We start from the raw sequence: 24,653 nt of genomic DNA on the forward strand, positions 1-24,653 counted from the left end.
ACTGCGTTCTTGTCTGTTATGTCAAGTGCATGGTTTGTTAGCAACGGTTTGATGAACTTCTTGCATATAATATGCAGTAGTGCTTCCCTGTGGATGCTATCCTTGTTCTCACAGGTCAGGACAGGCGAACCCGCGATTTTATTCACAATAGTTGTAGAGCAAGCATGTGTCCAGTGGCCTTTGAAGATTCGTTCGGTCTTTGAGCATGATATCGACGAACTTCTTGAGGCCATGTAACACTCTTCGGAGCACTGACGTTGGGTAAACGACTCCACCCCTGTCTTGGCGGGCAGTCAAACCGTCTACAGTAGCATTTCCTTGGCTTAAAATGCAAGCTACAAACTACAGAATAATTTGATGCTGTGCCTGGCTGACAGCCTTTTCCTCTAATTGCCTTGAGCCGTCTTTCCCTGAGCTCTAAGTCGGTAGGAATTTCATGGAACGAAACGCCGGACTTCTTGTTTTGCTGACTGAACATGCAAAACGGAAGCAACAGCAACGCATTTTCGCTCGCTGCTCCCTCTAGATACTGCAGTCATCGACGCGTCACTTTTCAAACAGTAACACTAAACACACCACACAAATAATGTAAGAAACAGTGCACCAGAAGGCATACTTTTTGCTGCAACGGCAGTCACAAGAAAATTCTGTGCTGCTTGCGGGTCGTCTGCTAGAGGGTAATCTGACAGCGCCGCCATACGGCGGACGCGCGCTCTACGGCGGGCAGTAGTAGTAAAGTGTACACTTATAGTAGTAGCTCTATGCAGCAAAACCCCTGACTCATCAGTAATGTTCTTCAGAAGGCATTGCACAAACGCACTTTTTCGGATCAATAATAACTGAATTAAGTTCACAACAACAAAACGTAGCAAATTGTATAAGTTAATTTCTTCACCATTTATGGATATCAAAGCGCTTTTAGCTACTTTTTCTGGCAAGCCGTTTGTAAAAGCTGCGATCCTGTGATCGCATCCACCCACACATAGGTGCCCCGGATGTCGTAGCAGACGACGACGTAGACGACGCTGTTGACGGAATGCAACTTCGTTTGATGTCTGCTAAAATCACTTCATTGCGAGAAAAATAGCAAATAAATGCATCGTTTCTCAGCCTGGCGCATATCAAGGATAAGTTAGACGCGAGTGACACGACGGAGAGCAGCTGCGATGCATTGATTTGCGCGACACTGGCATGCTCACGTGAGATCTACATGAAACTGAGATTAATCTGTGACCCGTACAAGCGGATTGCTTTACTATCACCTGCGTTATGAAAATACGTCGATACCTGAGCTCATATGCAACAGCGGCTCGCACTCGCCGCATCCTGTCCTCGTGTACTTTCGCCAGCAAGAGCCCACGTGGAAGCGGATCGAAGCAATCGTGTTCTAAATTATGAGCAGCTTGCTTTGGCACGTACTCGAATTGAAGATCTCAGCCTGTGTGTCACGAAATAACGATGGCGTCGAAGATGAACCTAAGATTCAACGCAAAGCAGCCGATATAAGGTAGCCCGTGTAAATGCGGTCTAAGTCGCAGTCCAGTCGCTCGCTGCTCGATTTTCCAGCCTTGCGAGGGCAAGTCACAAGCTGCTCAGCCAATCAGTAAGCGAGCCGAACTTTCGGCAACGACGCCGCCCGCGGGCGCGCCGGACGATGAACTTCGCACTGCTTTCTGGTTGGCCTAGTTGTCGCTAAGCCTAGCCGGTTTCACATCGATGCCGCAGCTGAGCGCGCTTCGGGACTAGCGCTGAGGTGCTACTCTCTTCACTGCTTTACTTTGAGCCCCGCCTCATAGCCAAGTCAGAATATGCTCGGTTTCCGCACGAACGGTGACGATGGCATCGAGGACGAGCTTAAGAATCACCGCAATGCAGCCGATATCCCAAGCATATATGTGCGCTAAAGGTTAACTGTTCGCCTGTACACTGCAAATGTGGGCATAAACTCTCGTCCAGGCTCAGGCCAGTTGTTCGATCGCTGCTGAATTTTCCAGACTTGCGAATGGAAGTCGCAAGCTGCTGAGCCAATCCGTGAGCGAGCCGAGCTTTCGGCAACGATGCCACCCTCGGGCGCTCCGGGCTGCGCACTGCTCCCTAACTGCCCTATTCGTCTGTCGCTAAGCGTAGATGGTTTCACATCGATGCCGCAGCTTAGTGCGCTTTGGAAATGCCTAGCACTGAGGTGCTACTCTCGTCACCGTCTTACTGCGAACGCGTGGCATAGTGAAATAAAGTGCTCTGTTTCCGCGACGCCCTTCTAGAGCGGAGCTAGCAGGGGACAGGCGAAGAAATTAGTAGAAATTTGCACAGCTGTTATCACTTCTACAAACAACTCGATATTGGCCAACGATACTCTATCGCAGCCCTTAGAATGGACGTGCAAAAACAAAACTAGTGCATTTCTCGTACGCCGGCGGCCGGCACCCAGGCCGGCAATAAGCCGGCCTCGAGAAGCGCGCCCTTACGCTTATGGCCGTGGTGCACATCAAAATTGCCACGACATCCCCCTCTTCGCTCAGGTTGTTGTAGTACACTATTAAAGCGAGGGGCAAGAACAGTTTAGAGGACAGAGCGCGAGGGCGCAGGACACTGGGCCAATGCAGACGAAACTCTCGTAAGCGCGCGATTGGCGTGATTCCCAAGACTACTCATCTCAGGCGGGAATCAAACTATAGAGGAGACCAGCAGGTCACCCTTGCAAGTGTGAGAAACGGTGCCCCGGAACTGCTTCGACTTGCAAGTGTGAGTGGGTATCACAGGCGCGTTCACAGTAGCGAGTCGCGGAGTTCGCGCGAGTTAAGGCCATGGGTCACGGAGGGGGAGTCCCGAACAAGTGCACACATTTGGGGAAGTCGCTCGCTGACCGAATTTTTGTGGCGCGACTTCATGTTGTAGAAATCCTCACCCAATCCGTGGCGTCGCGGGCTATAACGCCACGTCAACTGACAGATGTCCGTGTTCTTGCTCCGTCGGAAAATTCAAGCGAAAGCGCGAAGCAGCGGCCCGTGGGGCTCCCTTTCTGGGCGTTCGTGTTCAAACCCACTGGCGGCTGTATTGTACCTTAAGCTGCCTACGCTGTTCTTTATATTTATCGAGATGTTCACGTGTCACTATCGTAAAATTAACGTCGGAGGCAATCAACGAAGTCGTAAAATATTTTTTTCGCATTTTATGATCAGGAGCACCTCACTGTGCTGCCAAAAACACTGAAACGGTAAAAGATCGAGAATTGCCTTGAACATTTTTACAGGCAACAGGTCACGCGTGCGTATACATACATGCTGACTTTCTGATAGCGGGACGATTACAGCGAGCAATTTTTCTTTTTCGCGTTTAGGCTACTCTCATTACGTGTCGATAGGCGACGCATGTATGCGTCCTTGGCTTTTTTCCGCATGTGGTAGTGGTAGGAGAGGTGATGGTGGTAAAACTTTATATAAGGTAGGAAAGGTACAGTAGGTTACATGGCGAGACTAGTACGTTTCAGCAGCCAGGAAGACATTGACTGTCGGTAGCGCCATTCGTCGGGCTCACACCAACTGCCGTGCAGACGTTCGCGTGGCTGGCAACTTGCCGCCATCGCAAGCATGGACGCATTCACAGGCACCGCTGGCTTCGTCGGCTGCACCCCCCCCCCCCCCTGGAAATTTGGACAGGCATTTTTTTTCGCTCGATCTAAAATGTTTATTAACACACTCAGGCTCCTCATATCCGTAGAAGCGTCATTCAGGATTGCGAGCAAACTTTGCACTCTGCACACTATGACGTAACATTGGTGGTGGTGGCACGACAGTGAAAGAATGACAGCCTGAAGATAGCGAACAATTCTGAGAGGAACGCTTGAGGTTTTATACCTTGAACTTCGATATCTACGCAGTATTATCGCGAGAACTTCCGCTTTCTCATAAATTACCGGCTACATTAAGGAAAATATCTAGACCGCCACACTTGGTAAGAAAAGTGTGACACCTTCCCGTGGCGTCACATTTGCTTGTAGACACTCCATGCCGAAATGACGAAATTTCAACCATGCCACCACCCAAACCGAGCCTAATAAATCCGCCCGTCAAAAAGCTTGTAGACTTGTAGTGCACTGAAAGCCGAGGCCAGTAGTGTGATGCGATCCATTTCAACGAATTACGATAGGACCACATAGCTATTTGGGTCCCAGATAAATGCAACCGCAACTAATGTTTGTGTATGCCTACCTGTCGAAATAGGATAGTCAAGTAAATAAGCTTTTTAATTAATGAGCGTAATTCGCAGGAGTCTATGCTTTGCTTTGTTTTCTGGTTATGAAAACCACTGTCAAGCGCTTCGGACGAATTTATACAGTGTAAACACCCAGAGAGCCACACTGCCATGAAAACGGCTGCAGTGCGTCTGCGGTATGATTTGCCGGAGAAAAGGGAAGGAGGCAACGTTTTTTCTCGTATATTAAAGGTGTTCCAAGAGAAACACCAAAAATGGAGGCCCGCGCGCCTTTTCTGGACTGTAATCGAAAAATGGCCTGGCTTAGCTTATGGTTAAGCCTAGGATGCGAAGCATACGTCGCTTGGCAAGCCGTACTTCTCGTTCTTCTCCAGTTTCCGTGGCTCTTTGTAACTTGCGCTTTGCGGTCTGGCGAGCCGCCCTCTCCCTGGCCGACATCTCGCTGCTCAACTGACTCAACGAGTGCGTCGCCTTTTATACAATTGCGTGACGTCAGTATCTCCTAGCGGTAGGAGCGGGAGTTCGGCCGCCGGCGGCACGGCCGGTCTCGAGCGGAGCGCGCGAGAGCGATAGCGCGCATCAAGACCGGCCTTGCCGGCGGAGGCTGCGCGTCCGCAAGCGAGCGCACGAGTTGAGCCCTAGCTTTCACAGCTGTTGTGACGTCATATCACGTGGTGCGCCGATGTAGGTCAAGTGGTAGCTACGCGGCCGCGCGCGGCGCAGCAAGGAAGAGCTCGGTTGTGCGGCTAGTATGCTTCGCATAAAAACAGGCATAAAGGAACGCCGCAGCTAGGCTTTGGAGAGAACGAATAAAAGCATATGAAAGGGCCAAAGAGGGGAAATGACGACCATAAAACATAGCCGGCACTCTTCAAGAACGGGAGCTGGCAAACGCCGGGACTCTCTTAACCTGCGAGTCAGCGACTAGTCGTACGATCGTTTTGGAGCGGCGACCGCCAGGCCCGCTTGGCGAGCGGGCCGCCAGTTTTCGGCCGCCAGGAGTACGTGCGGCGAAAATATGTTGTACGATCACTTTGGCGCTTGCGAGCGAGGCGGATGGTCCCAGCATTCCGATTGGCGCGCCTGGAAGTGCCTGTCGTCTAATCGCGTGCGGCGGAACAGGTATGCATGTTTGTAGCAAAACACGCAGATACCTTGCAGTAGAAATTGCCCGTATTAATTGCGGCGTACTCGAGACATACGTTGCGTCATTTTTTTTTGCTGCGGGATTTTCGTCGAAGGTACAATCGTGGTCGGTTGTGATATGGCATGGATCTCGGTGCGGCTGACTCCAACGGCTGCGAACCCATTCGTGACAAAACTTTGCAACATCTCAGGAGAGCCTGATCATCTGAAGCGATGCTGTGGGAAACGACATGTGGACCATTTATATCCAAGAGACCGAAAAATGCGTCACATCGCCATCGCAAACTCCTCCTCATTCGATAGCTATGTTTTCACAACGATTTGTCAAAATAACAGAAGGCTGCCCCCTCTTGAAGTTAGGCTACCCTCACGATTTCAGAACGACTTATTGCGAATTCTCGATCAGCTCAGGCCACAGTACAGGCTGCTATCAACCGTCCGTAATTATAACCAGATAACTACATTTTTCAAATAGTTCAGATTACATACTTAAAATTTTTAGTCAGTTATTCAACATTGCACACTGCAGTGTTTTTGCACTGCTGAAAGAGAAAAAAAATCATTGCACTTGCAGGCTCTCCTAAGCATTTGCACAGTTGTCACTTTAATATGTAAATAACCTCCCCCAGCTACCTACAGTCAGCTGACTGTTAGTCCAAAAGACATGCTTATCTATTCAATATATGAGTTGTGTGTGTGTGCGTGTGTGTGCGCGCGCGCGTATGTGTGTGAATTGTGCATGCATTAAAAACTCACAATTTAGCACACTGCTGTCAAACACAAATGCACATGAGAAATCATGACTTTTCCAGCTATTTGTAACAGGCAAAATCAGTTGTATTTAAAGCAGTTCTGCATTTTACAGAACAGTGATAATGCAATAGTGACATATTTTTGTTGTTTTTCAGTCCATTATTAAAGCCAGAATAGAAATAGCACTGTGTGGCTGCAAAAGGGCATAGACATGCATCACTTGGCTATAGTGCAAGGCTTTGTTCTCTACAGTGACAGCGGGCCATCAGGTAGTCCTGTAGCATTCCTTCATGAGCTCATATTGTCATTGCACAAGTCAGACTGCAGCATTAAAACAAGTATGAGAAGTTCTGCTGAAGGTCATATCAATGTTGCCATGTACAAAATAAGCTGGCATATACTCTGCAAATCCAAAGCAATCTCAAATGTCGCTGTGAATGCAAAACAAAGTGGGTGCCTTTGTATTGCATAAAAGTCTACACATGTATATCTGTTACTATAAACATAATGAGATGTGGGAGCCAGTAAAGTAGATTACAGGTAGAGAAAATGCAAGAACCAATTTTGAGGGCTTCCATTGCAATGGCTCCTGGCTTAGGCTGGGAAAAATAATTTGTAGAGTCAGGGAAACAGGATACAATGACCCTATAATCTGATTATCTCAAGCAAACACCAACATCTCAAACAGAATTTGTAAAATTGGATTTCCAGTATGAGATTTATGATGTTGCACAATAAAATGAAATAAAAATTGAGCCATTTATGTATGTGACAGGCATATATGCATATGTTCTCTGATACAGCTTTAAAGCAATGTTTAAGAATTATTTTCACTCATTAGTAAAATGTAGACTGATTGAATGCAAAGGTGACCAGTTCCCAATCTCGCTAGCAAAAGTGAGCATTGCTTACTGTTAACTGATGTTTATACCACTCAACATGTCTTGAATTTTAGAGTGTGCTATTAGTTGTTGACTATAAACATCTTCAGCAAAATATACGTATTAACTGCAAGCCTGGTTTTCAAAGAAAGAAATTAATTGAGACAAATAGGCATCAGAAATTTCAAAAAGACCAATTTGAAGTTAGGCCGAAGAATGCCAAAAAAAAACAGAAAAGCAGATATGGCTTTTTTCTTTACTGGTGTCTCTTTGCTGCAACTTGAAGTTGACGGCTTTTGCGTTCAAGATGAACCAATGGCCCTGTTAACACTATCCTGAATAGATAAAAGTCACATGCATAACCATGCATTCGTAGCATTCTCACTGAGCCATGTTATGATGAGACAAGTTATGAAGGCGGTGTGTTGCTCAGCTGAAGAGACGATAAAGGAGAAATACCAAGAAAAATCTGACAGGCACAATAATGCATGCTTAGCTTTTCAGTGCACAGGTTCAGTTGGCAAAACAAGCTTGTGCACAGTGTGCAAGTTAGCGTAAATGCGTATACCACCCAAAAAAAATATTGTGTAAATCTGCCCCAATATTACTTGAAATAGATTGTGAGGCAAGTTCTTGTGCATAAGAGAGCATTGTATTGGTTTGCCGAGCTGAGCAAGCGACTGAGCACTTCATTAGAAATATTTAATTTAACATTTATTATACCTAAACAGTACTAAATGATAACACTTGATTGGTCAGCTTTGACATGATGTGCCAGGTGGAAACTTGACGAGTTTGTAATTTACTAATAAAAAGTAATCAACCATTAGCATCTAAGCATAGCCACACGGCTACAAAGGAAAGCTTTGTAGGTCTTTGTGGCCTTATGGCTGCACTTGGGTGGACATTAATGAGTATTTACTCCCTTATTACAAATAATCTCTGCCTTGGGGGAATCACTTTAATCAGTGGATGAACATCATTTACTGGGTGGATTTCAGTGGTGACCAGCTCAAAGGACAAGAGCTTAGTAAGCCTTGTGAGGTGGTAGGCCATTCCAGCCTTTAGTGTCAAAAACAAAAATCAATCTTGAAATGCAGTGGCATGAGCTGAGGCACAACAGTACTAGTGCGGCTAGTGCAGAAGGAACCATGAGTCAGAACAGATTAGTTGGTTATCTGACAGTAAATAGTTTTAAAAAAACCCTGCAGGTTCTGCACGTGAAATTTGAAGGTTCACCTTTGGTGCTGTGAAACTGGAGCTTCAACAATAGTCTGAGATAATAAAACAGGGCTCAGGTCTGAACTCATTCTAGGACTTTAGTTCGGTTTGTGCCATGTGCCACTAGAACGCCCAACGTGATGCCACACAGGATCTGAACGCAAGTAACTTGGAAGACGGCGATGCTAAGTACATGTTATGGTGCGAATATCCTAGCTTGTAGGTGGGTGTATAAGCATTGTGAGGTGAGATCATGCTATATTGCGAGCCATGTGAATGGCTGAGTGTTTCAACCAGTATACAGTGAATATACCTTTCTCGCTAAGGCCTTGTAAGTAGGCAAAATGCAGTTTTGCTCGCAATAAAAAAATATTGCGGCATTCTTAGTAACATTAGGAAACAGGCCATTCTAGACCATGCAAAATGTTGTTTTGGAGAACTAAAACATGGGTAATTATTGCAAGATGGCAGACCCCTTAATATAGCCATCAGTGAAGGCATGTAACAAAACACTGAAGGGAAAGTCATAATGTAGGTAGTAAAAAAGCTGAGGCCCGAGGGCAATGCTTTGGGAGACGTCCAAGATTGCAGGAAAAGGCAGGATGCTTAATAATTGGCAAGGAAAATCTTCCAATGGCTGGCTTGGATCCAGTTAAGAGCTATTGGATACGAGATAAAGCACGACAAAAAGACATACATAAATGGGCATATCACATTTTTTCAAAGCCAAGAAAAAAAGCATCGAGGGGGATATTGCAGTCAAGGGGCATGTTGTGAAGAACAAGAGCAAGTTGGCTATTGCAGGAATGTTTTCTAAAAAATTGCCAATTTGGATGAAACAACTTAATGGGCCAAAACAATCTAGCTGGGCAAGAGTACAAGATGTGTTTGATTTGCAGCACATGGCAATTGCATAAATAGGGCCATAGGTGCTGGGTAATGATGGGTAAGAAACAGAGGGGCCAAGCTATGAAAACGCAGGAAGCTATCAGCACAGTATGCACTAGATATGCGTACACCGTGCTTCCTGTCTTGTTGATTGCTGCAAATTTCACAAAACTTGATACGAGTGTACTGTTGGGTGAACCAGCGGTAAGTTGGCATGCTGCAACTGCGCTAAGGTACGAGGAAAACAGAGCAAGAATTGCTACTATGTGCAGTGGTGTGGTTTTGCATCGTCTGTGTGTTCCTAACATACTTTTACCAGTTCCACAGGTCTCATTTTGCAGTCTACTGTTTTAAGTGGTGTCAGGTAAAGCCAATCGCTATTCTTCAACCAACAAACTGCTGTGCCATACAACACATCCTTCTAATCATCTTCATAATTTGCAAGATAAATGTACTTTTTTAGTCCTGTATTCAAAATAACACAGATTTATTGCTTGTGTCACCATCAGAACTAAAAATTAATGATACTTTCACATATATAGCCATTCCTCATTAGTGCAGTCCTCGTTAATATGGACTCAAACTATTAAGTGTTTCTGGGGAAAAAACTTTCAATGCACTTACGCTTTGCTAACTTAGAAACTTGCTGATCAGAGTGGACAGAGTGAAAACCTGATAGTTAAGGGCTTACCAAAGCTGGAAACTGAAAACTGAAAAGACACGGAAAGAATCGCCAAGGAATTTTTCGTCACTCTCTTGAAGTTTGAAGCGGTAGAAATTGAGTGCGTTCATCGCATTAGTAGGCACCAGTGTTATAGAATCCACCTGAAAGTAATTAAGTTCTTCAACTACAAAGCCAAAATTTCCATCTTAAAAAACGCATCAAAATTGAAGCCCATCACTTCACCTAACAAATCCATGTACAGAACAGCACACACCAGACCACGAAAAGTGGGTATGCCCTTATGACGTCACCGATTCAAGGCAGCCATACATGGAAGAAGGAAACCACACAAAAAGCAGTCGCTATCGCAGCTGCACGATAAAAAGTGTGCTAGAGTTCAGTACAACTAGCACAATCTCGCGCTTATGTCAAACCATGCGGCAAACACAATGGCCGCAGTAGACGAACGTTTCTGAACTTTTTGACTCGATTTCGCTGCTGTACTGACAGCGCTATAGTGTCAGGCTGCACTTACGCTGCAAGAACTGGTGCTGCATTGGCAAGCACTTTCGTGAAATAGTGCAGAAAGGGGAGCCAAATCGAGATTTCAGGCAAGTAACCTGTTTGCAAAACACAAATAAAAATCATCTTAAAAATTTCCACCCCACCTAATCCACTAAAGCTTCGCCGATTTGGAATCTGGTGTTTTTAATTTTAATGCAATAAGCAGCGCGTGTAGGAGACTTCGTATTCATGGCACTTTTAAAGATGTTTCACTTTTTTAAGCGATGTTTATTGCCTCAGGGCACAAAAGTGTATGTAATGATGGATGATGAGGATGCTTAAAGAAATAAAAAAGGGTTGCTGATCTAATGCAGTCAAGGAGTGAACGATCATGTGGTTCCTGTGTCCAAGCGGTATATGAATCCGGATTGTTCGGCGAAAGACCCGCTGCCATCAGGTGCCGAGTTCTCGTCGGCTTCAGCGCCAGGCAGACCCACAGCAGATGGTGAATATCGGCCTCAGTGTCTCTGTTCTTGCAGTCTGTACACCCGGGGTGGAGATATAAACCTTGAAATTGCGGCCACTTTCGTGTCACGGCTGGAGTTGGGGTAACCTCGACCTGGATCCTCCGAAGCGCAGCATCCTCTTCACGGGTAAGACCGCGGGGGAGGGTTAGCGCACACGGAGGGATTGGAGCACATGTGCGGCGCCAGAGATGTTCCTTTCTTGATGAAAGGAGGGTGCTGTCATCCAGAATAAAGAGTTGAGGCAAAGACGAGGTTTGGCTTCAAAGACGGGTTGCAGAATCGGCACGGTTTTGTGAGTTCAGGTGGTCACGTGGGACCCACTTAATACGGATTGGCTGCGGGATGTGTGCCACTAGACGATGTCTAGGCAAATTTCTGGGAAGCGACTGACATTGGTTGCCCTTAAAACGGCATTGTTCACCCTGGCACTTATTGAGGTGTGTCACTGCACCACGCCTCTCTAGGCGGATGCGGATTTAGCTGCCGGTGTCCGTCGACGCAGGTAACGCGTTCACTCGGTTTGGTTTATGGGGGTTTAACGTCCCAAAGACACTATGAGAAACGCCGTAGTGGAGGGCTTCTGAAATTTCGACCCCCTGGGGTTCTTAACGTGCACTGACATCACACAGTACACAGGCCTCTGGAATTTCGTCTCCATCGAAGTTCGACCGCCAGGACCAGGATCGAAGCCGCATCTTTCGGGTCAGTAGCAGAGCGCCATAACCACTGAATTACCGCGGCGGCTATAACGTGTCTGTGTAATCGTGAACCAATTCTGCAATTTCAGCCCACAGCCGACCAACGGTCATGATGCCATGGGCTCTCATAAGCAGCCAGCTGCCATACCTGCCCACTCTTTAGTAAAAAATTCAATGCTTAGCAACCGTGACTTTCTTGATTTTTACATGCTTAATCCAGGTGTGGTTTCTCGATGCCTAGGGCATCCCTTCAAAAAGGATGACGCTTAGCAAGCCTGAATTTTTTGAACTTTCCATGCTTATTTAATGCGTGATGTTTCTACACACATGAATTTCACGCTTACTAGGTGTTATCACGCACTAGGTTTGACAAGATGCTCTAATTCATGCTTGGCAGGCGCAAGGGGAACTATTCAGCCCCGTAAACGTATTGAAAATTGGGCTTTAATGATATAAGAAACAGAAACAAAACAAACAAACAAGATTGTGAACAAGGCTCCCATAGGGGAGCCAAAATGTCGTTTTGTTTGTTTTTACTTTTGGTCGGCGTTCCCCATTTTGAAGTTTTATTATGATTGTCCCCGACCAGAAGCGATTTCGTCCCACTCTCGACTTCAGAAACAAACGATGCATGCAAGAGATTGCTGCTCGGTTTCTGCTCGAGCCAGAACGTGCACACGCAACCCTAATACCCAATAAAAAGAATTTAACCTAAATGTGTCTTTTTTCAGTCAATGCACTTCTCAGAAGAAAAATACACTTCGAGCGCATTTCCAAGTCGAGTCCAGCTTCATAATGAGTTGAAAATACGCTTATCATTATTCTGAGCCGAAAATGTACATCACGGAGTAGGTAACAATTTTTTTTGCGCCCACCTGATCTCAGCTCTGCTGGGGGCCTACTGAACTGCTTGGATGAGGCGAAGGAGCTGCCTGTATGCAGTGTTTTTCGCTTTTTAGAGAACATATCTACCATTTCTGTACAAAAGCATTTTGAGCGGGAAACCATTTATTAACGCAGTTTTTTTTATAAATTAAAATTTGACTATAACAATCCATATATTCGTAGATCACCCGACAGCTGTCTTGCATTTTTTTTCTGTTCACGTTTTTGCTATCGTCAAAAGCGTTCCCTATTGGTTTTCCATAGCAGTCTTAACTGTCCAATGTGATCCACTGGAAACACTTTAAAAGAAAGATTTTACTACATATCAGAATAATGGACCATTACATTCAATATTTCCATAAAAGTATCTTACAATTTTTCAATAAAAATTTTTTATCCGAGAAAGCTGAACTTCCAGGCGTTTGTCATTGCTGACAGTCCCCTTGCACGGAGCAGCGTGATACCACTTGCGGCGCATGTTATGGGACAGTTTCTATATTCTGTCATTTTGGCATGTAATTGATGTTGGATACCTTGAACTACAACACACATTCAGAAATTTAGGGAAGTATTTTTCTCGTTCAATGCCTTTGGTTTCGTAGTTTAATATTGCCCAAAAAAGCGAAAAATTTAAACTCAATATGCCACACAGCTACCTGCTACTAAGTACATAATGCCCATCATGCCATAAAATTCCCCTACACAAACAGCACCGTCGTATCTCTGAAAGCCTTAACGAACGGCACCTATTTGTATCTCTAATCCGGCGCTTTCAGTCATGGAATGAGCAGAGGGGAGAATATGCTTGATGTGCAGGGGCATATTTTAAGAAACAGCATCCTCATCACTAATATTATGAGTTGCCCACAAATCATGCTTCGAGACAAAGGAAGCAGCTCGCCATCTAAGGGGGCTCCACGAAAAACCTGTTTCATCGATTTGGTCGTGCGCGCTTTCCTCGGCACTGCTTGCCTGCAAAGAGAGAAACGGAGCCGTCGCTGCCTTGGTGCGACTGGGCTGAACCAGACCTCTATAAAGTCTGAGTATAAAAACATCTTAAAACACAGGCAGCACTTAACAGTTACTTTACTAAACCCTACAGCGAAGACTTACAAACAGGTACAAAGAGAATAAAGAACACATAGAGGCAGGTACACAAATGCATTGTACTTACCATGATCCTCCAACCGTCCATGATTAGCTGGAGAATGGCTGCAGTAAGTGCACCATCCATGAGGAAATCCAGCTCTTTTGCCATCAGTTGGTGGCCCATCCAGTATCGCGAACATATTCAGCACAGTCACAATAGCTATTCTTGCACCGGCCTCGCGGAGAGGCACGAACGCCGACTGACGTATTGGATTGGAAAACATTTAATTCGTCAGAAAAGGCAGAATGCAGACGATCCGTGCTAGGTGGCTATCAGCCCATGGCTGACAGCGACCTGGGTAGCCCATTCAATGACCCGGGTTTGAACTCCCAAGTCTGAGCTGACCAACACGGCCTCCCACTGCTCGAGAGTAGGAACCTGTATTAGAGATTTCGGGGGCGGCTCCTCTTTACAATTCCACAATAGGTGATCATAAGTGGCTAAATCACCACATAATGTACATGCAGGGTCGTATTCAGCGGGGTAGAATTTTGACAACAGGTAAGGCGTCATGAAGGATCGCGTCTGGAGTTGCCTCCAAGTGGTCTCCTGCTCCTTATTAAAGGCTTTGTCTGGAGGAGGGAATATCCTCCTTTCAAGTTTAAAATGATTAGTAATATCGTGAAAAGATGATAGGCCGTCCTTCGAAAAACTCTCAGCAACGACAGCGTCCCCTGCTCGGCTGAGGAATCCTCGAGCTGTTATGCGTGCCGCTTCGTTACCAGGGTTCCCCGAGTGAGCCGGGACCCATATCAATTCAATAATTCTGTCTAAGTCTTTGGTTTGACCCAATATGCTCATTGCTGCCTGAGAAATTCTGCCCCTCGCATAATTGCGCACGGCAAATTTAGAGTCACTGAGTATGGTAGTAGCTTCTGTGTTAATGATAGCAAGGGCGATTGTCGCCTCTTCTGCCGTTTCCGAGGATTTCGTTATGGTAGTGCCGGAGACTATCAGTTTACCTTGCGTATCCACCGCCATTACTGCGAACGCTTGTTTCTGGGGATATTCTGTGGCATCTACATATACTGCATGCTCATCTTGGTTGTATATGTTGTGTAGAGCTTTTGCCCTAGCCCTTCTACTGACATAAGCATCCTTCGACTGACGTAAGCATCCTGACGAAATGTAACAGCACTAATTACAGATCTTTCGAAAATAAATGCACTGGTCAAGCGAGGTTTGCTTCGCGCACGCGCGAATATAGAGTGCGAAGGGAGAGTCGACTCAGCTCCTTGTGTCTGAACAAAGGAAAGTAACCGTGTACAGCTCAAGGCGGTGGGAGTGTCGACCGACTAACAGGTGACGGGGAAGACTGTGGGGCGAATCTGAGCGTGTGTTTCGCGTTCGTCAGTCGTAGACTGGTGCCTCACACTTGCAGACAGCTTGAGCTGATCGCGAAGTGTCGAGCTCACGCTTGGAGGAAAGACCCTCCCGAATATTTTTGGTCAAGTGGCGCAGAAAACTCCTTTCACGTCTTAGCATGCGCATCACGCCTGACACTGTGGGTGAGTGCGGGTTTATCCGTGGCCTTTTTTCAGACAAACAGATCTCAGCGTACGCTTCCCTCTACTAAGGTAGGTAACCTTCACAACCAAGACAGTGCGGCAGCGATGCCTCGTCTGTTCGTCAAGCCATCTGAAGAAGGACAGTTCTGGGAGCCAGGTATAACGGATTACTTTTGCCAAATTATGGGAAGGTTATAGGAAGCCGGCCCATCGTTGGGTGGGACGAGAGGCATTAACTTAAAGTTAACTCGTGTCAACGCAGCGAAAGCTGTATGGCTACGAGGTTTGTGTGTGTGAGAGTGTAAAAGACGGACTGCGTGTGCTAAAGTGAAATCGCTGTGAGTGTTGAATGCCAGGCAGTGCGTGCGTGGACATCTTTCTTGCCTGCAGGGGGACATCGTAATATTCATTGTATTGTGACATTATCATCCTCGATTTGCTCTAGCTGTCTTTCCGTTTCTTCAAATTTCCTCTCTGTGTAGTAGCATGCCGGGGACACGTCAACCCCTGTCCGCCTTTCCTCTCATTAAACAATACTAGCTCTTACCTCTTGTCGAGGCAGTTTTAATAAGCGAGACTTATTTGATACATCAATCAATTCTGTATTACTGAAAATTTCTTAAAGGACAATAATATAGTCCAAAATTCTTCATCGGTGCTTCCCCGAACGCTGCCAAGACCACGAAGAAGCCGGCCGTTCCACCTGGCCCAAGCTGCATAGAAGTAAGAGTACAGATACGACGCTGATTCTCAGTAAGGAATGGTTCCAGTAAAAGTACCATTCTAATACAGTATCTCAATACCCAAGAAAAGAAAAGATTTTAGTTGAGTACTTGCAGCACATGCCAATACAAACATCACACTTGCGTACATTGCTGCATTTTTCATAACAGTTCCAATACCGCATCTAATGTTCTCCTGCAACACGCCAGTACAAACAAGTCACTTCAGCGTACGTCTACTCAAACGAACTTAAAAGGTGATTTATCACATCATTAAGAATAGCCACCAGAACACGGAGCCCGCAATTATATACAAGGCTTACGAGATTTTTTTTTTGGTCTTGACACGCGATCCTTCATAATTGAAGGGCCCGGCCTATACATAATAGGTGCTGTCTTGTGCTTTTTGCTATTAAAGAGAAGTACCCCTTTTATCATGCGTTCCCTGCAATGGAAGCTATTAGCTTTCCTTGGCCCCTAGGCTACTGTATTCACTTCAATATTGGTCGATGTGTAGTACAAATGGAGGCCCTAAATTCGCATAGCAGAAAAGGAAGAATAATACGAATGTTGTGTCGGAGAGAAACACAGGATCCAAGCCACCAGCATTCAGATAAGGCAATAAGCACAACGCATAGTACATCAGAGCTGTGACAGCATTGTGCTGAACTTTCCCACCGAATTGTGAAACTTAGTCCTGAGCAACACGCTAAAATACACGAGACGAAAGAGGCTTAATTTCGTTCGATTGAAGTAAGGCAGGCACAAGGAACGTTCGAAGCATCACCGATGCCGTACATTACCAGCAGTAGTCATCAACAGCGGCACAAAACGAATGTCGCAGTAGCACGCGAAAAGCACTACCTGTAGCACTACTTGGCTAAAGCATGTGTATTAGCTTACCTCTTCCAGCACCTCTCTTTCAATTGTGAACTGCAGTTTCATTGCGAGACTGTTCAATATTACATTGGTTTGCTGCATGTTACTTTTTAGACCAACCATTCTACCAACTCATTGATCATGCTTTGCAGTTCATCTCCAAACTGACTTAGCAAGGCCATGCAATCAGCAAATCGCAGATCATTTATATATCCTCCTTTAACTCTTATCCCCAGCTGTTCCCAACCTAGGCCTCGGAATACCTAAACAGGTTGTGAACAACTTTGGCGAGATCGTGCCTCCCTGCTTGACACGCTTCTTTATTGGAATTTTATTGTTGACTTTATGGAGGAGTATGGTAGATATCTTCCAATATTTTCTCATAAGATTCTTGTACACCCTGATTCCGCAATGCCTACACGTCTGCTGAGACTTCCACTGAGTCATCTGCATTCTCATAATCAAAGTAATGTACACGTGTTTCACCTAAGATTTTTAAAAATTTTAAAACAGGCTTTTTGAGTTAGAAGTTTTTCCGTCATTGCATTGTAAGCGGTGCCATGCATCATAATACAGCTAGGATGTGCTGACTAGCAGTCTGGTTATCTAATATTGAATGCTTAACTTTTAAACTCTTATTTCTAGGCTGTATAATCACCGACAGTCATTTAGGCCGGCGTAAGGTCCCGATTAGTTTTTAGTTTCAAAAAGATGGTTACCCTTGCCGCTGTGGCCCTAGAAATCTTGGATCTTTCGATAACTTACGTGCACTGGACAGGTTGCTTTCCTTGCAAGCATCTAATGTGCATGCATTATGCCGCGATGTATCCAAATATTTGTTCAGCTACAGTGTCCTCAGTAATTAGAGAGCCTAAAGTAATAGTAAGAAAGGTAACTATTCATTATCAATTAACCGGCCTCACATAGTTAGCACATCTTTTCTGTATTCTGGTGTACTGCACTGCTGACAATGCTATGCCGAAAAACTGCTCTTCTAGCTTGTTTAAGGACTTCGGTGAAACACGCTGTATAGGGCATGGTTATATTCTGCGGACTTCTCTATCACCAGATTGCTTGTGTGAACATGGTGTGTTGTCGAATATACTTTGCTAAAGCCTGTCTGATCATTTGATTAATTGCAGTCTAGGATTGTCCTAACACTATTAGCAATTGTCTTAGTTATTATCTTGTAGGCAACAGACAGCAAGCTGATCAGTAATTTTTCAAGCCCGTGTTGTCTCCCTTCTCATAAATTAAGATAACTTCAGTGCACTTACAAACATCTGGTACGCTCGAGGTCGTAAGACAATATTTATGCAGGGCGGCTAGTGTTTCTAGGACAATCTCCCCTTCGTCCTTCAAAAGACCTGCTGTTATGTGATCCTTACTGGCTGCGTTCCACATTTGCTCCTAAGGCTGTCTTCCTGTTTCGTTTCTGCTGGGATATCCCATTGCTGTGAGCTTCTGCATCTCTGATTGACTTTCTTTTTATATTCGCTTCAGTATAAATCTGAGTAGAACTCTTCGGCTACTTTACCTATCTTACCCTTAATCCTAATGACATTGCCCTCTGTCTCTGAACGCATACATCTGGCCTTTACCTATGCCTACTTTCCTCTTCGCCGCTTTTAGGCTACTTCTGTTCTTTTGAGCACACTCGATTTTCCCCATATGAAACTCCCTTATGTCGGTTATCTTCTTATTTATTAACATTTACAGCTCTGCCCTTTCTATTTTGTCTCTAGGGCTAGATGCCCTCAAGCTTTGGGGGTTCTTAATCAGATCTTCCATCTCCTGAGATAGCTTGCAGGTATCCCGTGGAACCATCCTACCTGCTACTTATAATGCACGCTCTGTAATGATAGCAGTCAGATTATCGTTCATTGTTCGAATGTTAAGATAGTCTCCCTCAGTTAAAGGCGAATATTTGTTCTGCAGCGATATCCTGAATTTTTTTTTCCCTCTGAGAACTCGTTAATAGGCTTCCGCCTCACTCATTTCTGTTCCCTCTTCAAGCCTGAGCTAATTTGATACCTTACCATTCTGTGGTCGCTGCAAAGCACCTTTCCAAGGACCTCTGAATCCTGAACGATGCCAGTGTGAGCGCATAGTATGAAGTCTATTTCATTTTTATTGTCACCATTGGGGCTCTTCTCCGTCCACTACCTGTTATCTGGTTTGCGGAGGAACGTATGCATATTCCGCAAATTATTTCTCTCAGCGGACTCTACTAATAACTCCAGCCGGCTTCTTGCCTAATTTCTCATTGAAGTCCCCCATCACTACCGCATACAGTGATTTTACATTGTTCGTTGACTGTTTCACTATTTCACATCTTCATAGATTTCAACAATCATCCTGGCTGTATGTAGGCATGTAGGCCTGCGCCACCTTCAGTTTGAACCTCGTATTAAGCCTAAGTATGATCTCGTTAATACTTAGAACTCATTTATTGTGCCAGCTATATAATGATTCATGAGGAATCCCACACGTTCTGCTTTGTGCTCTAATTGACGATAGCAAGTACGTGCCCGCCCCTCTGTACTATATACGCCGCATCTGTCCTCTGCTCCCTAAGCAGTAAGATATCGCATTTAATGTCCGCCATTCCACACTAGCTCAGTATGTGCCCGCCCTTTGCTCTGTATATGCCTCATCTATCCCAACCTCAGGAAGCCCTTTGACATACCATTTATTACATGCTAGTAACAGCACTGCTAGGCTAGAATCACTGGATAAGGTTTTAGCATTAACCTTTGGCAGGTGTAGTTTCCAATGGCGGTCTGTCCGGAGCCAGAGATACTCTTCACCCTCCGCCGCGTCACAGGTTTGAGCCCCCCACCTTGGTCAGTTGCTCCGGAGCCGCTGGGAAGTCGGGGCCGCTGGTTAATTGGTTTGATCATAGAAGGTTGTGGCCGACTACTACACAGAGTGGCCAAATCCTGCTCTGGTAAGGGAGTGTGTCGTCGACTCTGTTCACCGTGATCAGGTCACACACGTCCTGGTTGTGCAATTATAAGGACAAGTGGAGTTTTCTTTTTCAAATTCGGTGAAGACTTGCGAAGCATCAGGATCTGAACCCCGGTAATATTATTTGCGAGGCGGATGCTTCATCTCTACGCCATTGTTGCGGCAGAGACAATGGACTTTGGGGCTAAGATAGAAGAAGGCCTCCTTCTCAACCACTACTGTGTAGCAGGATAACAGACAACAGGCACTGCTCCCACCTGGTTTCGTTTATATGCAAATGTAAGGACGAAATGAATGTTTTCGAGGTAAGAGCTGCTTCCACGTCGCTAGCGGGACCATCGGAAAATTGAACTAAGAGGTACAAAAGCACATGCTCGTACTTTTCAGCCTTAAAGCTTGCAGATACACCAAAAAATTTAAGGACTCTCTAGCTATTTGCTAAACACACTTCTTTGGCACAACTGCTTCTGGGTTTTAGGGTGCAAGCACATGACCCTTTACCTGGACCATCTGAACACCACTGAACCCTCAATCAAGTTCACTGTTGAGGAAGAAAGCAACGGCTGCCACCCAATCCTGGACACCACAGTATCCACTCACCTCTGGGGCATTGTACCAGCACTGCGCCAGACTCAAGCAGCTAGCTCGATGACCTGCGTCCGCCACGAGATGCAAACATGGGAGCGACCCGTCCCAGCTGTCTCTGCTCTGCACAGCCCCTGGTCAGCAAGTTGCTGTCCGTCGTGAGCATCACCATATGTTTGCTGCCAGAGGCTATCTGTGGAAACACAATACAGCATAGACCATTTATAACGCATACCGCGGGCACTCTAGAAGATACATTTCGGTTCTGTTCACCAAGTCACTCACAAACAGCCAGTGGTTGTCTCCCTGATCAACCAAGCCAGACAAGTCTGCAGTCAAAACAACAATCTAAAAAGTGAAATGAAAAGAATAGAGTCCGACCTGCAATCAAACGCAACCCTCTTTCCTTCACCAGGAACACCGAAAGAAGAATGCCAGCAAAACAGATTGCCTCTGAAGCGAGAGCACTGAAAAACCAACAAAAAAACAGCCTCCTGTCCCATACATAGCGGGAATTAGCGAAGCGCTTGCACAGATTTTCCGCAAGCATGGCATCAACATCACGCACGTTGCAGCTGGGTAGGTGAGAACAGAACTGGTGAAAGTGAAGGACAAGCTCCTTCGTGAAAGATTTAAAGGCATTGTGTACGAAATGGACTGCGCCGTTTGCTGATCAATATATATTGGTGAACCAACAAAGGAGTTCAGGAGATGCTAGAGAAAGCACCAGAACAACGTCCGAAACCAAAAATGTAAAAATCCCATCGCCGAGCATGTGCAAGAAACCAGCCACGAGATCAACTGGTATCAAGTGAAGATATCGACAATAGAAAAGAACACATCAGCACAGCAATCTTGAGTCTCTTATCATATAGACATTTTCGAACACACTAAACAGGAAAGACTAAACTCTACATTCCATTTATGCTAAATCATTAAACACGCTGCTGGGTGCTACAAAAGAATGGATCCGTGCACTGATTCCTTCATAGTGACCAAGGGAGCTGCAGTGCTCTCAAAATGTCTTTCCATCTTTAGTGAGTTTAGCTGGTGACCAGTACTAATTATCAAAGTGGCAGATGCGCAGAGGAACCACGAGGAGGTGCTTCGCATCCTCAGCTGTAGCGCTCGAGGGTGCACTGGCCTCATCGACTGAATAGAGCACGCAGATGACTACAAGTGTCCAATATATGCCTCTCAACACCTGCGCCGGTTTTCTTCGTCATGTGCCCGCAGCGGCTGCACTGGCACACAAGAGCGCGCTCGCATGTTCACCCTAAAATAATGCTCAAGAGGCGCGTGAAGCTTCCGGCATTTAAATCAAAGAGGCGTTCACTCGGTACATAAGAACAAAAACTAATTATGAAAATGTCACGAGTCCAAATATGGCACGTGCAAACACTTCATCGATCAAAATAGAAGTCTATTGGACCCTGTTCATGAGACGACAAAAACACCTTTACCAGGTTCAGGACGCTTACTCATCGCACTTAGCCACTAGAGATGGTGGAAATCGCAGTAAACTATCGAGCAAAAAATGTTGAAGCTTTCCCGTGAACGCCATGACGCGATATGTAGATGTAGAGTGGGGAGACGGATATCTCACAAGATCAATGGAGAATGTCCTGTAATTGTACCGGCACCCGCTGACTTAACCCGAATGCACGAACACGTGGCTTCGACTGACAGTAGTGCCACTGATCTTCGGTCGGTGGGCCCAAAACAATTTTAGGGTGGATGATGAGCTGCCACAAACATATCGAGCATAAACTCCTAATGGGCACTGAAACGTCTTTGGAAGTTATAAGGATGTTTGAGACGTCCTGCAGACGTTCAAACCAAGTGGCCATGGGAGCTCAGACAAGGTGCCAGCGCTCAGCGGCACGAGCCAGTCAAATCCGCACCCTTGAGCATGCGTGTCAGTTCTGTGCATCCACACAGAATTGGTTCGTAGCTTTCGTGGTTTCTGATTTGTTGCTCTCCCAGTGCGTGAGCAAACCTTGTAGGACCCAGGTACTGCAACTGAACGAAGCGCACATTTCGATGCTCTAATGATACTGGGACAGGGGCACGGCTCTGCGCTTCCGATTATCTCATGCGGGCAACCTGCAGCAACAGGTTTTTTTTTCCGGAAACTGCAAGAACTGTACACGACAGGACCGAACTAACGACACGATAGGAACGAACAAACGACTGGAATGTGAATATGTCACTGAAATTGCCACAGGGATTAAACATAGCACGTATGCTCTAAAGAGCAGAAAAAAGCATTTCTTATCCTAGTGTACCGAACGAACAAGCGGCAGGGGTATTTCTACGAACCTGATGAAAAGACGCCGGCGTCGAGATGACGGGTTTGGAGGTGGCCCTCTGACTCCCTCAACTCGTGCCATCGCGCATCTTCCTGCTGAGCCTGGCAGTCACGGTTGTCCCACACCCAGGCTGTGTGTGGCCCCTGGATTCAAGCCGGCTGGGCAACTCCTGGTAGCGGAGCGCACAAGAGACGCAGCCTGAAAGCAAGAGCGTGTACGCCGGTTTTCACGCAGTTCGAACGCCAGGAGGTGCGGTGGCGATAGTGGTGGTGATGATAGCGGGAGATTTGTTTAATCTACCCCAATTACAACGGAGCCATTAAAAGCTTTCCTATGTGCGTCATATCCCTTTTTATTGAGGTTGATTCTTTCGACTCCATTATCAGCTGCAGTCTAAGCTGGCGCCAGCAAACGCTGATAAACAGCAGGCAAGGCCAGATGCCGTATCAAAGGTATGTCTGAATAACCAAGGAAGAAAAAATGTGCCGAATTGTTACAAAGTTACGGCTGGCCTCTCCTTCGGGTTCATTTTTTTTTCAGTTCTTTGTTCTAGAACTTATATGCGTAAAATTCTGCAGCTTATCTATGTCTCTACTATCATTTGTTTGGCACTGAAGCAACAATAACAAATCATTGTTTTTGTTATGACTACATTGGTCTAAAGGAGAGGCGTTGGAGAGATAGGCAAAGAGAAAGAGAAATAACTATTTTACCGAGGGATTTCGGGCACGCATGTCTCTGGGTCCCCGCATGACCCTACTGCACTACACGTTCACGAGTTTATGGAGCTCTAGAGGAGTGCCGATCGAGAAGCGAGAAAATTGAACAAATTACACATTGCTCACTTACCCGTAGCAACAGAGCTGCTCCCAGTTGAAAGGGCTCGTCCCAGAATATCGCCCGTGAAGGAGATGTCAAGGTTGACTCCTGCGAACGACGTAGCTGAAAAGATTCCTTCTTGTTAGTTCATCTCTGAGCGCGCACAGTGATTGGTATTTCAGTGACGAACACTACAGAAACACCCAACAGCTGGCCATATGACCTCCCGAGAGCAGGAATACCAACTGTGTCGCTGATTTTTCTTTTCAAGCGCTTAGGAAATGAAAATTTCTTGGATGACAAGATTGCCTTGATTCATTTCGAATTTTGACTGCGGGCTTGGAAATGACCAATATGGAGACGAGTACGAAATTTTAGAAGTGTATAGAAAAATTAGAGATTGCTCTACACTGAAATGTGCATTTATGCTCGTTCGTTGCACTGATAGTGTTATTATCCTGACATTTCTTTACTGCTTCATTGTGAAAAAGCTAAGTTTTTTTTAACACGCCTGTGAAACATGCTTGCAGTGACCTTCACCTTCCTGAGAGCTTGAAAGAAGGGAGTGATCTGACTTTGAGGACACTTGCTAAATGCCACTGCAGGTATCAAATGTCTGATAAAGGAGTTTTCCAAGCTTTCTCTCACTCCGTGGCTACCACATTTGCAATCACATGCTCGTTTACATTGCACTAGTATTTTGTAGCCATAATCAAGAAGCTATCTCACCGTCCTTTTAGAGTGCTTCATCCTATATCCTGCGCTTCGCGTTGATCTTGTTGATACTGGCGAAATTATGTGTAGTAGTGTAGAACTGTAGTTATGAAGATATGGTCTCGTCAAGCACAGGAATTTCTGCTGCATCGTTTTTCTGCTGTTTTAACGAGAAAGATTTCAGTGGCACCGAAAGACTCAGTGCTATACTTAGGCAATAGACCCACGAAGAGACTTCGCCCAATTGACCTGAGCGACATGTGGTAAAGCTCTCCTTTCCAACTCCCTTACACAACACAAAACACACACAACGCACTATGCACATATTCATCACCATAAACAGCTTCACCAGAGCCGTGGGTGTCTAGAGTTACGAGATATTATGTCACTGTTTCCCCCGTGGAATGTCCACATGTCGATAGCTTTAACAAATTTCGTCCAATATTTTACCAGAAAAGGTTTACCACACTTTGACTGGCTGTGTACAGCCTAGGTGGATATATGTATTGTGAAGGTCCTCTAGCATCCTGTTCTTACGTCTTGCTCACGCAGAGGCAGATACAAATGTACAGATACTAGCGAAGGTGCTGCTTTGGTCACTTCACCTGCCAGAAG

The 24,653-nt window shown here is 45.6% G+C and overlaps 1 protein-coding gene across 4 annotated transcripts in view; it reads right to left on the bottom strand.

The window, feature by feature from the left end:
• Positions 1 to 15,586: 15,586 nt before the first annotated feature.
• LOC144115728 (uncharacterized) overlaps positions 15,587 to 24,653 on the bottom strand; it is a 71,280-nt gene continuing 62,213 nt past the window's right edge. For 3 of the 4 annotated variants that reach the window (XM_077650214.1, XM_077650217.1, XM_077650213.1), the window contains 4 exons: positions 23,355 to 23,447; positions 22,516 to 22,703; positions 20,209 to 20,386; positions 15,593 to 15,750 (listed from right to left, as the gene is read on the bottom strand). In XM_077650214.1, coding sequence (XP_077506340.1) covers positions 22,573 to 22,703; positions 23,355 to 23,447 — 224 coding nt within the window. In that variant the 3' untranslated portion in view covers positions 15,593 to 15,750; positions 20,209 to 20,386; positions 22,516 to 22,572. Of the gene's footprint in view, positions 15,751 to 19,392; positions 19,504 to 20,208; positions 20,387 to 22,515; positions 22,704 to 23,354; positions 23,448 to 24,653 lie in introns of all 4 variants that reach the window. The other variant, XM_077650216.1, reaches the window with a different exon arrangement.

This window comes from Amblyomma americanum, chromosome 1, assembly GCF_052857255.1.
Source record: "Amblyomma americanum isolate KBUSLIRL-KWMA chromosome 1, ASM5285725v1, whole genome shotgun sequence".
Lineage (NCBI taxonomy): Eukaryota > Metazoa > Arthropoda > Arachnida > Ixodida > Ixodidae > Amblyomma > Amblyomma americanum.